Here is a 16,580-nt window from a genome sequence, read left to right on the forward strand (position 1 = left end):
GATATATGGATTATCCAGATATTAGGATTATCCAAATATCTGATATATGGATTATCCAAAATACCTGGATATCTGAATGTGTGCATTATCTGGAAAGTTTTTCATTTATCTGTTTTGCAGGCTATCCACATATTCTTTTATTTGTCTTTTACTGTACGAATTTTCTACAAATCCTTCATCAAATCTGTACTATCTGGATATCCAAATTATATGGATATTTGTACTATCTGGGTATTCAAATTATCCGGATATCCTAACCTGGATATTCGGAAATTCAGATATCTGCATATCTGGATTATCCATTGTATCCAAAACAAATATTGGATAATTTGACCTCCAGATATTTGTTGATTTTGTGACCATTCCTACTTTAGATACCTGGCATGCATCATAAGCAGTGACATGAGATGCACTCAAGAAATCGAAGTGAGGATGGCAACAGTGAAAAAGTATAACAAAGTTTTTATCTGCTGACCTTCGAACCAAGAAATAAGGAAGATATTAATAATGTGTTGTGCATTGTATACTGCAGAAACTTGGATGATAAAAAAAAAAAAAAAAGAGCAGATAGAAGCTTCAAAAATAGGTCTATGGTGAAGAACGGATGATATGAAATAGGCAGAGGGAATAACAAATTAAACCGTGCTGGAAAGAATTGGTGAAAAGTGAGCAATGCTGGAAGTGATCAAGAACAGAAAAAGAAATTAGTTGGTACAATGGAACATAGGATCCAATACCCTAAGTATCCATGGGGTGCAAGAACTGGCTGCTATAATGGGACTACTTATAAAAGAACCTGCACAGACCCACATGTTCTGTGCATTGTACTCTCCCATGGAGGAAAGAGGTACTGTACAGTGGAACAAGTTCCTCATCAGCAATGCTAACTTCAGGTTATTCACACAACATACTGCATGTGTATGTGTGTGTCATACGAGGGCTATTTTTTTTTTTCAAACGCCAGATGGCCCGTGAAGCACTAGGAAGCGGGGCATCATGCAGCGTGATTGGAGTCTCCCTTGCCACTACCACCAACACTGCCAAGGCCACCCCTTAAGTTGAAGCTGAGCTACGGGCGTGTAGAGCTGTCTGCTACAATCGACTCTCCTGCCAAGTGCGAGGTGTGTGGTTGACTTTATGGAGCCCAGGACCACAATCAGTGTGGCTGCATACAGTGAGACATTGCGCAGACTACGCAGAGCCATCGAGAACAAACTGAAAGGCATGCTGTCTTCAGGCATTGTCTTACTTTATGACAATGCCTAACTGCATGTTGGTGGGTCAACCCAAGACGACCTTCACCAATTCCACTGGTAAGTGATCACTACACCCCCAGTCCTGGCACTGAGTGACTTCCACCTTTTCCCGGCGATGAAGTGGTTGGGAGGACGGCGCTTCCACACCAATGAGCAGCAGCTTCAGGACACCATGCAGACCTGTCTCAACAGACAGGCAGCACTTTTTTTTTTTTTTTTTTTTTTTTTTTTTTTTTTTTTTTTTTTTTTTTTTTTTTTAGAAAGTATTGGAAAGCTGGTGCATCGGTACGATAAATGTCTGAATCTTCTTGGTGATTACGTTGAAAAGTAGATTATACGTGTATGTAACTTTTGTCAATAAACCCATTTTGCTATTCACTATGGTTTTGATTTCATGCCCTATCGAAGGTTGAAAAAAAAAAAAAAAATAGTCCTCGTAGGCGTTGTGCTCTTGTTTAGTATTTTAATGTAATTCCACTAAGTAATTAGGTGTATCCGATTTATTGATTGATTTGGTGTTTTAAGTCCACTCTATGCACAGGAAGGGTAATCGGGACTGAACCTACAGTTTAAAATGGGATCCAAACCCCTGTGTACCTCCACCGGAAACCGAATCCGGGGCCCCTTGATTACAAGGCAACAACACTACCACTGCGCCATTGGGGAGGCCTTAGGTGTATCTGTCACTTGTTTACTTTACTTATTAAATAGCTTCCTGCTCATATAGTGCATCTGGAAGGCCGTTAAGTGATGGGAGCAACATGAACACAAGCTTAAGTATAACAATAATTAGATGTAAGAGAGTTACTAATATTTTTCATGAAACTTACTTGTCGAGGTTCTATTAATTTCATTGGCCTCTGCTACCATCCGCTTGGGAACTCGTTGCTTCACTGCTGGGATGGCTTCCAGTTCACTTTCCCTGCTTGCCACTAGAAGCACTAGTGTAGCCAGTTCATCTGCTGGATGATTGGGTTTAACTTGTTGTAATAGCAGGAGCCAAATATGATTGCAACAATTTAAACTGACACACGGAGCAAATGAACTGGCTACACTAGCACACCTAGCAGCACGCAGGGAAACAACAGGAACCGGAAGCCAGCTCAGCAGTGAAGCAACAATTTCCCCAGGGAATGGTGGCAGAGGACATTGGAATTAATAGAACCTAGACAAGTAAGTTTTGCGGAAAAAATTTAGTAAGTACTTACATCTTATCAACTGTCTCTTTTATTCCCCAAACATGAATTAAGTATAACATTATCCAGTCTACCAGAAGTGACAGGGTCATCTGTGAAGCGTGTTTCGGCAGAAGAAAAAGTGAAGCATCAGTGAGCAAGGAGACAAGTGAAGGGCAAGCTGTATTTCAGTCAGTTGGAGGGGTAGTGAGTGGCCCAATCTGAACTGGTGGAGGGGAAGATGCAGGAAGGCTTCTTCCTGAAGGTTCTTTGTTGCCCCTTTACAACAATGCACTGGAAGGAATGGTTGACAGGATAAGGGTTCATAGAAGTAATCAGCTCATAGATGTTAAATTAAGTGTATCCTATACTGACAAGAAGCACGATGACAAAACCTACAGGTTGTGATGAACTGAATGAACCAATGAGCTCGCCCATCCGTTTGGATATGGTAAAGTACAGATTGCAGCAACAGTCTGGTTTTCAACCAATGAACTCAACCTTGCCATTCTCATAACAGGTTATTGATTGATGGATTTTGTTTATTTTACTTTGCCTTTACTTTTGGCTAATCGCAAAGAATGTGATGAGTGATATGACAAAATTACACTTGAACGTTACGTTTACACATTTTATGTGGGACTAAAAGGCATGGAGGCAACAGCAAATTACGTGGGTTATAAATAAAGTAGTGGCAACACTGTCAGGAAAAGATAATGTCGCCGTGCATGTGCTATCAGGCAGTGAACAATGTCAGTTTGGAGCCATGCTGATGTGTGGAGTGTCAAAAGTGGTCAGTGCAGTGAGTGCTGTTGTGTGTGTGGGAGGTTGAAATGAACACCATTTTCTGTACTGCACTAAAACATGTTTACAAAGGTAGAACAGTGATGGTGGATCAAAATCCAGGTTTGATCGTGGCAAAAATGCACAAGAATGTGATCAAAACTTGCATGAAGCCTGAAGCAACAATAACTAGCCTTACCTGATTGTTGCACAATGGTGACAATATTGGGAACCCAGCATGATGCAGATTTCCTCATGTTGAGGTTGTTCTCACGGACGCATCGCAACCTCCTAAGAAATGCACTTACCCATTATGCAACCATCAGATACAGCTACGTATTGTTGCTACAGGCTTCGTGCAAGTCTTGCCGACATTGTCGTGCATTTTTTCCACAGGCAACCTGAAGGATTTTGATCCACAATCAATGTTTTACCTTTGTAAACATGTTTTAGAGCAGTACAGAAAATGGTGTTCATTTCAACATCGTACATATACCACAGCACTCGTTGCACCGACCATTTTTGGCACTCCACACATCGACATGGGCCAAACTGACATTGCTCACTGCCTGTGCCCCAAGATGGCACCAGTGGTCAGAGCCGGACGCGCTTGCACAGAGTGGAGGAGGAACACTTAGCCATAACCTGGTGCGAGCGCAGTTGTGTGGAGTCAGTGGCGAGAGAACTGTGGTACGGGAAACATGGCTGCGTGCATACAGTCTCCCACCAAGTGTAAGGTACGTGCGGTAATCAGGTTTCTCCATGCTAAGAAGCTGTCGGCATCCGAGATCCACCGGCAGTTGTGTGAAGTGTATGGACAGAATGACATTAGTGAAGGAATTGTTCTAAGATGGTGTAGAAAATGCACAGCAGGCTGCACCAATGTCCACGACGAACCCATCGTGCACACAACATGAGAAACTGCAGTCCCTGGGTGACAATCTCATGCAGCAGGGAAGGAGAGATCTGCGGAAACGGACATGAGAGTTCGGACATTGTAAAATGCAGATTCTGCAGCATGGCTTGCTGCACACTTTCCACCAATTCAGGCGTCACCATGCCTGCCGGGGATCTCTGGCACTAACAGCTTCTTAGCGTGGGGAAACCTGATTACCGCGCGTACCTTGCACTCCTCGGGAGACTGTATGAATGCAGCCATGTTTCCTGTACCACAGTTCTCTCACCACTGACTCCACACAACTGCGATCGCGCCAGGTTATGGCTATGTGTTCCTCCTCCACTCCTGCACTATCGCGTTCCGCTCTGACCACTTGTGCCATCTTGGGACACTTTAGGAACTTACTTTCTGGATGCAGCTCGTATTATCTATTCAATTATATAATTTTTATGAGAACAGACTAGTCAATTTCACAAGAAAACAGTAATGCGAGTCAAAAATGACCAATAGCTTTCTTAGGAATGTTGTAATAAAAGAATTCTATTCTAGACCATAGAAGGTCACAGTAGCAGCATCTGCCTATTCGCACGTGCACACCCAAATAAATCTGCAATGGACTCCTTCAAAACATTCCGATGCCCAATCGCCCCATCGGTTTCGCATTACCAGTGCCTGCTGCTGAGATACATTCCCTCGGAACAAGTCATCCTGTGCTCGTTTGCCGCTTTTTGCAGCACACAAGAAAAGATAAGGGATTCACTCTTCTAGACTTATGGACTTCACGCACACTGCTAGCATTATGTTCACGATACCGTAGTGTGTCAATCCCGTTCCATTCGAGATCAGGTAGCGGAGTAGAGGCAGCCCACACATCGTAAATCGAGGAGTCTTTTTGGAAAAGGGAATTTCTATGGTATCTTCGCCCACATTGTTCTGAGCATGACAGGGGCAAGAAAGAAGGGAGGATGGAAGGGGGAACTGAAAGCGAAACTTACATAGTCTTTGTTTAGTGCAGCTTGGTCAAAATAAACTGCCCTTGTGTCACTGTAGTCTAATTATCAACCTATGCAGGGCAACCGTGGATCAGTCAGCTGTGCCTGCTCGTGCATTGCAAAATTGTTGCACTGCCAAAAGCTCGTTCCTGTTTCAGGGGAAAGTGTTTGTTTTCATAATGAAAGGAAAACCTGTACATAGCAAAAGCAGAGACTTAATATTTAACATTGTTGAATTTTTAGAGGGAAGTTAGATACAAAGAGTGCAGCAACTGCAGTAATAATACGGATATGGCAGAAGGGAAAGGAAAAGTTTGAAGTACGAAGAGGGCAGTGTGGAGTGGACTGAGTAAGTTCTGTTATTTTCTTTAATATTTATTATTCTCTTGATTTCGCTTGCTTCTGTCTGTCATTAGAAGTAAACAACTGCTAGATAGATTACAACTGATTTTCTGCATGTGGTCGTTGGATCGGCTATCTTGTTTGCAGGAGTGGATCGAGATAAAATGTTCAACCGGGCGAAGTGGAATTTTGGCTTCCCCTACTTTCCACCTTCCTCCAATATAAATCATAACCATGTTATATATTTACGGTTTTAATGACGAAAAATAATAGCCATATTTTAAAAATACTTTAATACTGTTGAAGAACATGTTTATTGTAGGTATGTGTTTAATACCTACATAATGACATCAAAACAACAAAAATCTCGGCTTCAATTGCTTCATGATTTTGCAATATACTTATTAAGTTATTCAGCAGTAACGTCAATTAATTCTTGTCAACAATAAACACAACTCTTTTTAAAACAAATAGCCACGAACACTGTGGAGGCACATAGTGGTTCGGATCCCACTTTAAACTGTAGGTTGTCTCTATTTGCTTATCTGTGCATAATAGAAACAAATAGCCACAGTTAGGATTTGCCTCTAATCAAGGAGGATCCTCGGTTTGGTGCCCCAGTTAATCGCCTGGCCCTGCTTGTTTGATGTATGCAATTGATGTTGTTCTTGTTCACTATTATCAGTGGAGCGAAGGAGAAAATTTTTACTAAATATTTTGCAAATTGACAATAATATTGAATATTGTAGATCGGTATTTCTATGTTTGGTGATTTTGTCAGATTATCGAATGTTGAATTATCTATACCCAATAACATCACTCTTCTCGTGATTGACGGAAAATTCACTGAAGTATTTCCAATTTATATATATTAATATTTTTGATATTTTTCATGAAATAAATCTATCATAGCCTCATTTTCAGTAAAAGGTGGTCATAACTTGGGTTGTCAATACATTTAGCATCATATGTATGCAAAAATGGGTGCGAGTATTTGAGAGGGTTGTTAACACTTCTTCTGAACACCGGTCTGAAGCACACGCCCATAAAGTCAGACTACGAGCCACCACTGGAAGATAATCAAAATGCCTTCGCTGAATGCTGAGCTAGTTAAGGCTAGTTAAAGTATGACTCAATATGAATTATAGGTGATGAATATATCACAAAACTTACTCTGCTTCTATTAATATTTGTGACATTTTTCTTCCTGGAATTTTTCACTTGTAATTTAAACATGTTGGCCTAATATGCCTCTTCCTTTATAACAACCATTCAATTTACTTTGTCACATTGGATGAAATAGTATCAGTTTTTGTTCACGCACTTTATGAATTTATTTGTTCTTTCGTTAGAAGCAATTTTCCTTTCATTCAGGTTTTTCAATTTCAAATCATTTTTTTTTCTTAGCTCTTGATCTCAATTCACGTTCCTATAAAAGTGGAAAAGTTATCTAGGGAACATTCGGTCAAACCTTGGGGTTAGCTGAGGAGATGCTTCTACGGTTTTACATTGCGACAATGAGAAAACTGAAGGGATGCTTTCAAAAATTTTGCAAGCTGGGGGCATATCATCCCTCCGCATCCCGTCACTTCGAGCACTAAGGGTAGAAAACTCAAAACATGTTTAGAAGTGCCTCCTTCCTTGTATTGTGTAAGATAGAAAGCAAACTGTGAGGAAGTTCAATTTTTGGTGCTGAAGATAATGCCTCAAAGAGAGAGTGAGATTAAAAGACAAAGAAGTGACTGAAGTATACAAAGGCTCTGTCCAAAAGGTACAAAGTACGGACTTGAAGTATGGTCTTAGCGGAAGTGACATCACCTAGTCCAGTTCGAAAGCGCCAAAAACAGAAGTACGCAAGTGCACAGCTTGCAGTACAGAGGGAGCTGACTAGGTCATGTGATTTACACACTCGTTCATTTGTTTAAAATCACGGAGGTAGAAAGAAAGCAACACAGGTTAAATATACGCTATGGGCCAGCAAGTTGTTTTAAAGTTCTTATAATGTGTAGAAATGTATGTGTACGAACATTTGAAAATGCTATGTGATTTCTATGGTAAAAACAAGTGTTTAAAACGTGGGGAAAACAACGAGTACTAAGTTTTATCTACTTATCGTATTTGGCGCTGCAGATGAAATGCAATTCGAAAGATTCACTTCCAGTTCACGACTAAAACCACACTCCAAGACCGTACTCTGAGGATGCTCGCTTCAAGTATGGCCTTGCACCTTTCGGACACGGCCAAAGGATAGTAGTTAAGAAATCAAGAAACTTAATCCTAGTTTCACCAATAGCGGCAAAATTGTGCTGTGTTAAAGGAGTGTGTAATGTGCCCTTAAAATCCCTGCCATGCAATTATCCAACCAATTTATACAAACTGAATAATTAATGTGCACCTTCTGCGAGGACATTTTTCCCCAGCATCTCGATTTTAGAACTGACAATTTCTCATTTTGGCAAGGACATTTTTCCCCAGCATCTCCATTTTAGAACTGCCAATTTCTCATTTTGGCAAGGACATTTTTCCCCAGCATCTCCATTTTAGAACTGCCAATTTCTCATTTTAACAAGGACATTTTTCCCCAGCATCTCCATTTTAGAACTGCCAATTTCTCATTTTGGCAAGGACATTTTTCCCCAGCATCTCCATTTTAGAACTGTCAATTTCTCATTTTGGCAAGCACATTTTTCCCCAGCATCTCCCATTTTAGAACTGCCAATTTCTCATTTTGGCAAGGACATTTTTCCCCAGCATCTCCATTTTAGAACTGCCAATTTCTCATTTTGGCAAGGACATTTTTCCCCAGCATCTCCATTTTAGAACTGCCAATTTCTCATTTTGGCAAGGACATTTTTCCCCAGCATCTCCATTTTAGAACTGCCAATTTCTCATTTTGGCAAGGACATTTTTCCCCAGCATCTCCAATTTAGAACTGTCAATTTCTCATTTTGGCAAGGACATTTTTCCCCAGCATCTCCATTTTAGAACTGTCAATTTCTCATTTTGGCAAGGGCATTTTTCCCCAGCATCTCCATTTTAGAACTGCCAATTTCTCATTTTGGCAAGGGCATTTTTCCCCAGCATCTCCATTTTAGAACTGCCAATTTCTCATTTTGGCAAGGACATTTTTCCCCAGCATCTCCATTTTAGAACTGCCAATCTCTCATTTTGGCAAGGATATTTTTCCCCAGCATCTCCATTTTAGAACTGCCAATCTCTCATTTTGGCAACAGGCTACAAACACATGAATAAAATACAACCAACATTTGTGCCACGTTATTAACTTCTATTCATCCTTACACTTTTAACCTGTTCTGAAGAAATATTCTAGTTTTAGCAGAGCAGACTCGAAACTGAAGGTTATACAGAAAGGTGAACCAGTGCTCTAATTCATGAGAGTCCTGCCCCCTCCCTCCTCAATAATCCAGAATACTGATGTATTACACATAGGGACGTTAAGTTTTAATTTTAACAATAACACTGAAAAGTTTAGGAAAGCAAAATAAAGTGTTTAACATTTATTTGGGTAGGTAGAGGTGGCAAGTTTTCTGTGTTTTGGAATAGCGAAATAACTAGAATTATGCCATTTCTCAAAATAACACCGAATTTTGCCCTTTTAACATGAAATGTGCAATATAAACTGCGGATAACACTTCTTCTGTTTAAAAAAAACTACCTGAAGTGCTATGAGATCTGTCATTTGTAGTTTAGCTGGTGATAGTTTGATTCAAAAGATTGTCATACTTCACTCATTGCAGTTTGGCACAGACAGACCAACAAATAAAGTGAATATATTTGTAAAGAATGGAGTTGCACCAGTCGTTTCCTGTTTCATTAGCAATTTTATTTCCAATATTAACTCACGGTAGAGAGAGGGAGAACTATGATATTTTCCATCTGTTCAAGCGGCTCCGGAGCAGCATCGTATAAAGTGGGTAGCCTATCTGGAGGAAACTGTGGTACTGATCACATCACCTCCAACTTCGGTCCTGATCAAGAAAGTGTGAGGCCCTAACTCCATACCCCATATATGCCTTCTTGGCATGGCGCAAAGCACGGGGAAGCACTTTTATTTATTTTTATTATATTAACTCTCACTGTGGCCGTCAGGTCTAAGGCATCAGGCAGCTTCATGCTCAGGATACCAGACGTGCTCCAGTTTGAGTCTCCTAGGGGATAACTTTTCTCCAGAGATTTCAGCCTGTGTATGTGGCCGGTGGGCACCCAGTATCGTGAGGGAATTGGGGAGCTAGGAATGAGTAGCATAACCTGGTTATGGAAACTATAACAATGATTGGAGGTTAGTTGTACTGACCACACGTAACCCCTTAACTGGTTGGACGATTACTCACTTGTGCTAAGGTATGTGGGAGCCTGGACATCTGCAGGATTTTTTCCAGGGAGGGGGAAGGAAGGTATTTTTTTCAGGGGGGGGGGCAAACAAGGCACATTTTCCCCCAAAATAGTGTTGTTCCCTAAAAATAATTGCTTAAATTTGAATTTATGGTGTTCATGCAATAATTAACACACATTATTGTGGATAAATGAAATTATGTGTGTGAAATACATAACTTTTGGTTGACTTTCAATTTCAGGGGGAAGGGGGGGGCATGGCCCTTTCCTTCCGGACACCCATGTGTGGGAGTGGTAGTTGGTAGGTAGGCCCTGGACCTTAAAGGCTGTTGCACGACACGTTACTATTGTTATTATATTGATTCGCATTGCAACAAATAAAATCAAATATAAAAGCACAACTTTGTGATGGGCAATTTTGCCATACATTATCTCTGCTGAGATCCATACAAGGCATCTGGAAAACCCAATGTAACAAAACAAGAAATATGTGATTTGGACAAGGCATTTAGAAAGAAGATAGAATGTTTGGAAAGATGATCATGTCGAGGAATGTGAACGACATCAACATGGGCAATAAAAAATGTAAGCTGAAAATAAGACTTTTGTCAACTCTTTCAATAAATTTTACTAGCAAGAAATAGGAAAAATTCATCCAAAGGAGAACTCTGCAATAAAATTATATACAAACTCATACCAATGCTCTAAAGTAACATGCAATTAACTAACAGTACGTCTACTTTTGTTACTACAACTACTGACACATGCACATGCTTAGAGTCATGCATTTACACACTAATATAAAATAAGGCACACCTAAAACATCGGGGTCCGGTGGTTTTGTGAAAGAAGCGACAAGGGGAGAAATACTCTGTGCTTTCTCCACTTCCTCTGTGGTGACTGGCTGTGTTTTGAAGCGTGAGGACCCTCTTTTTTTCCTCACAGTAACACCATCGAAACTGGGTTTGCGAGGCAAGCGTTCATCCACTATTTTTTGGTTGAAGAGATTTACCCGGTCAGCCAAACTAAGCTTCGATGGGTCATCCTCATCACTACCCTCTGAAGAGGAAAATACAAAGATTTCATGCATTGGGCAATGACATAAACCAAAAAAAAATGTATGTAAATATACAGAAATAATCAGCATGCCTTTCATTCCACACACAATGATATCAAGCAAGTGCCAATTGGGTTCTTACACTTTTAAAAAAAAATCCATTTATGCCAACTTAAAATAATGTTGTGGAAGGGGACCTTGGCATGCATTTGTCTAACTTGCTGGATAATTCTGAAATTCTGGTATAAAGTGTTGAGTTTCGGGTTCTTTCAGTTCTTCAATTATACAAGAAATGGAGTCAGGAATAAAACAGTATTAGTAACACGAACGTAAATGTATAATTTAGGAACACAGTAACATAATCAGCACAATAACTTACATTGTGATATGAAGATACAAAGTTGCGTCGCACAGGACGGCTATATCATATTGGACATGTTTAACAGGAAGAACGCACAGACTAAACACCGACAACATTTAATAATCAGGTCTGGCCTTCGAGTTCAATCAGCATACGACATAAAGCATTCGACAATTGAAAGTTTTTCATCAGGATTTACAATAAACATATACTTTAGGATTGAAAATAAAATATTTCAATAAGAAACACAGAATGACACGTACCTACTGGTTTGAGACTACGGAAAATTGCTACATGGTGCATACAGGTAAAAAAAAAAAAAAGTTACACAAAAGAAATGTTCACTCATAAAAACTACATTGTTGACGTTCTTTTGTAGTCTTTTCTTCTCTACTGGAAAAGTATGGTACTTCACCCCTTTTAAAAGTTATTTTACTTTTCTCCATTTCCTTTTGCTGTTAAGCATCTGCTTTAACTTGGGTACTTCCCACATGAATTTACTAGTACGAGGGTCATACAGAAAATAAAGACCGTTTGGTTATACAAAATGAAAAACACAATATTTATTGGAAAAAACAATCTTGTTACATACCTGAAGCTTCCTTCACTTCTCTACATAATCACCTCCTACATTTAAAAATTTGTCGTATCTGGGCACGAGCTTCAGAATCCCCATGTTATACTCTTCTGCCGCCAGTTCATTAAGGTCATGGCTACAGTCTTTTGGAATCGTAAAGGTGTTCTTTTGGTGGATTTCATGCCAAAAGGCACTACGATCAATGCAAATCATTATTGTGAGAGACTATGGTGAGCCATGCAAAACAGGAGGCAAGGAATGCTTTCTGCAGAAATTGTGCTTCTGCACGACAATGCCCACCCTCAAACTGCTGGTGCAACTCAAGAATTGCTGGATCAATTCGGATGGGAAATTTTTGATCATCCACCCTATAGTCTGGACCTTGCTCCTAGCGATTTCCACCTGTTCCCTAAGCTGAAAGAGTTTCTGGACGGTAAACGTTTTGGAAATGATGAAGAGTTGGAGAATGCAGTGACCACCTGGCTTAATGAACTGGTGGCAGAAGAGTATAACATGAGAATTCTGAAGCTCGTGCCCAGATACGACAATGTTTAAATGTAGGAGGTGATTATGTAGAGAAGTGAAGGAAGCTTCAGCTATGTAACAGAATTGTTTTTTCCAATAAATATTGTGTTTTTCATTTTGTATAACCAAACGGTCTTTTATTTTCTGGATGACCCTCGTAATTCTGCCAGAGGTGCTAGTAAAACATGAAAAGTCTCTCGCACTACGATGCCAGGGGTCCCAGGTTCGAATCCCAGCCTGGGCAAGGATGTTTGCAAGTATCCATTCATCAATTTAATCATGTCATCACTCATCCCCATCTTCGCAAATTAGCCAAAAGTGGCACAAAAAGTGAAGTAAAATAATGCAAATAAATCCATCAATGAAAACAGTCTCTCTGTTTTGGATGATAGAATATTGTCATAAATTTCTGGAAAGGAATTTACAACCACAAGTGTTATTCCCAAATATAATTCTTCTATTGTGTCGTATCTTGAACTTGCTGTCACACATAAACTTCTCCAAAGTTATCCGACTACCCTGGAAAATTTCTAAGTCCAGAAATCGTTAATGTAGCAACATAGCAATGGAAGGTCCGCTGAGAGTAGACAACTTTACAACAGGCCCCTCTACCAGAGGACACTGTGCCCAGATATTTTCATCCTCGCACATAACACGAGGGTAAAAACATATAAACCATTACGAAAGGAAAACAATTTGGAGGAACAATGTTCAAGAATATTTACGATTCTGCTTGTTCAAACTGAATGCAGAGAATTCTTTTCGATGCTTCAAACACGGCAATACGTAATGATTCACCTAGTGCAAAATGCCATCATGTCTGAACACAGAGGGGCATGTTTAGAAATAGTTTATGTGAAATTAATTTTATAACTCCTTGCAAAATGCTATGAAATCCACACATTTTCATATTTTCCCACAGTCTACTGCAAAAATGTGATCAGAACATGTGCAAGTGGTTGCTCGCACAATCATCTACATTTTTAAAGAAGGTTTCAGTTATTATTTTTACAGTCATGTAATGTGCGAGAATCAAAATTTCTTGGTAGCGTTTGTCATCTGATAGAGGGGCCTGTCATATAGTTGGCTACTCTCAGCTGACTCTTCTAGAGCTATGTTGCCACTACAGCGCCTTGAATAACGTAGTGTGGAAAACTGCACAGTTCTGCACGCTCTGGCTGGTTCCACTCTAAAATGATCCGCTAGAGGTGCTGGTGTTGAATCCGGTGCTTGGTCTTCGTCTGCTTATAATGGAAGTAAATGGAGTTTTCGCTGCAACGTCTGATTCTTTTACATGAAGCATTTCTATGAATGTGATAATTGCTATGATATTTGGTACAGTGGTCGCGAAGATATTAACGAACATTCTAGACAGTCGAACATGTCCTGTTATCATCATACTTTCGTTAATAATACGGGAGAAAAAATACGCGTGGAATGCTCTTGGCAACTAAATTTTTATGTATGAATTAGGTTCATCATTATTATTATCATCATTTCTTTTAAAGATATACACACTGAAGCATTTGTATTGTGGATATTTACTGTCTCTTTTCTTCCGCTTTAAACTAATTGCGGCGATGATGATAATGATGATTCCATGGAACAACAAGGGGAATCCCACAAAACTTTCTTAGTGCCAGCGACATGAGTGTAAGGAAACTTTCAAACCAATGGGACAAGCGACACGGGATGTTCACACTGTCACACTAGTGACACACACTTCCAGACTGTAAAATAGCATTCATTGCACATGAGAGTCCAAACAGCAAACGACACGTTCATATGGCGTATTCGCAAGCTACTTGTTACTGCGGTAGGAAAGCTCCTTACAGGAAGGGTGCTCAGACCAAAGCGACGCGCTACAGGGGGTGTTCCCAACTAAGTGACAAGCGACATGGTGCCTTCAGTCTATTAGCAAGCGTTTGCTGCTAATTGTGCGAACAGATAGGCGACACGAAAAACCGCACATTACAACAACAGATCTAGGCGACACAATAAGTCACACTTGTCACTTGTGCATCGCTCAAACTGGGCCATTTCCTCAATAGCTTGCAACATGTTGCAGTGGTTTGTTGTTCGCGCATGCACGATGCAATGAGTGTCTTGCTTTAGGGAGATTGCGCACCAAAGCCACAAGGGGCACGCAACACTTATCGCTTGAGGAGTTTACCAACCGAACGCTGGCCTGTGCTTCCCGTCATGCCGCTACGATGTGAAATGTTGCTCTTGATTGGCTCGTTTCCAAGCAACATGTGTCACTTCGGTATGCAAGTTGCCTTGGACCGAAGGACCCATGTCGCTTTGGTGTGAAATCCTCGTATCGTTTGTCGCGTGTCACTTTGGTGTAAAATCTCCTTGAGGAAACTGCAGTCAGAGCTTGTGTACCTACGGTTTGAAAGGCTGCATTGATTACGGACTGCTCGCTTCCAAGCGGCACTTGTGGTTTGTCGCCTCTGTATGAAATATCTCTCAGGATACTATTTATATTCTAATAACATAGAAAAATAAAACTCTAGTACACAATCCAACACCTGACATCCGGAATCACTTTGCGATGTTTCTTCTTGTGTTACGCATGCTATTTATTTATTAATTTTATTTTATTTTTCTTTCCAAATTAATGTCATTTCGTGACTGCAAATCACTCCACAAATATAACTGTTTCCATCAATTCATGTACCGCCTTTCAAGACAAACAAATCTACATAATATATTCCAAAAACTAACAGAGCCGCATTACTTTCGTAAGAAAATTAGCACCGATATTGATCGCACTGCCATCTACGTTTCTCATCCGTCTGGGGAACCAGTTTCTTGGGTCGTTTTCCACACTACGTTATTCAAGGCGTTGTAGTTGCCACATTAACAATATTTGAGCTTTGAAATATTTCGGGGTGGTACGATAACTTTTGAGAAGTGTACTTCTAGTGCTAAATGAACCCCTTCAGATCTTTTCTTCCCAGTTTCCTGTGAATGTCTACGGATGTTGTTTTTTTTTGTTGTTGTTTTCAGAACAAGCTGCATATTCTGATCCAAACTGATCACCTAGTGCCACACAAAAAAGATTCAGAAGTATCCAGCAGGTTAATACCATAAATCAGACTTTATCCAATTTTCCAAGTGAAATAAATGAAATGACATTTTTAACAATGAACTGAACCAATGAAATAATGTCCAACAGTGATATATAGGCTATTATGTACAGTGTTCCTCAATAACACCATTATTATATCATGAATTAATGCATAAAGCAAAGAAAACTACTTACGTGTTTCCTGACTCCTTGGACCGCCAATCTGCTCCATAGACTGACTTTCGCTTAGTTGATTTTCTGCTTGAAGAACAGCCTCATGTACCTCATCCGAAGTGATCGGCTGTGTGGAAAATCGACCTGATCTTTCTTTACGGTCCTTGTACCTTTGGAATCTACCACCTTTTGGGATGCGTGCTTTTGCTTCCTCTGCGGCTAACTTCTGCTGCTCCTGCATCCGCATGAACAGCAACGCCCTCTCCGAAACACTAGTATTCAAGATGGGTTCCTCTTCACCATCTATATCAGCACACTGACGACGTTCCGCACCCAAATCTTCCATTTGACTACTTTTTACGGGACACTCCGACGGAGTCGCAACTTCATCCGGGGAACAAAGTTGGGAAATCCCATTAACGCAACTCCTCTCAGGAACCAATGCCGAATCGTTCCCATTTATATCCTCGGCACCAGTTTCCAAAGCACCATCCTTCTCTGAATCCTCTATCGCTTCTCTCTCTTCACCCTCACTTTGCACGACATCTTCAGCACCGTTCATCGAACCCCTAACAGCATTCTGAAAAGCTTTGACAGACTCCAAGCTGAAAACAGAACAGTTGAATTAGGCACGCAAACTTCTCAGCTAGAAACAAGCACACAGCTCACAAGAAAGGCTACATGGAAACTGAATTCTCCATCTGGAGGTGACCCACTTTACTAAATATAGAATTGGCACAAGTGCCTATGTTACCATTCATAAACAAACTTTACGACACGTTCTCATCGGAACCAAGCATGTGCTGCGCCCACAAAGCTGGCAGAAATCCATATACAATTTGGCAAATTTGAATATGTGACAACTGAAAATTTTTTAATTGCCACTTTTTTTATCTATGTTGTTGACAAGAAAGAAACACAAGTCTCCAAAACGTGATAATTTGGCTAGAATGACAAGAAAAATGCAGGATGTCTAAATATTCATGCATATTAACCAATATATATTAGATT

The 16,580-nt window shown here is 40.2% G+C and overlaps 1 protein-coding gene across 5 annotated transcripts in view; it reads right to left on the bottom strand.

The window, feature by feature from the left end:
• LOC146004744 (uncharacterized) overlaps nt 1-16,580 on the bottom strand; it is a 632,500-nt gene that overhangs the window by 159,274 nt on the left and 456,646 nt on the right. For 4 of the 5 annotated variants that reach the window (XM_083143714.1, XM_083143712.1, XM_083143713.1 and 1 more), the window contains exons 9-10: nt 15,591-16,174; nt 10,616-10,858 (exon numbers count right to left, since the gene is read on the bottom strand). In XM_083143714.1, coding sequence (XP_082999840.1) covers nt 10,616-10,858; nt 15,591-16,174 — 827 coding nt within the window. The remainder of the gene's footprint in view (nt 1-10,615; nt 10,859-15,590; nt 16,175-16,580) is intronic. The other variant, XM_083143715.1, reaches the window with a different exon arrangement.

Source organism: Lepisma saccharinum, chromosome 22 (genome assembly GCF_977018435.1).
Source record: "Lepisma saccharinum chromosome 22, izLepSacc3.1, whole genome shotgun sequence".
NCBI classification, from domain to species: domain Eukaryota; kingdom Metazoa; phylum Arthropoda; class Insecta; order Zygentoma; family Lepismatidae; genus Lepisma; species Lepisma saccharinum.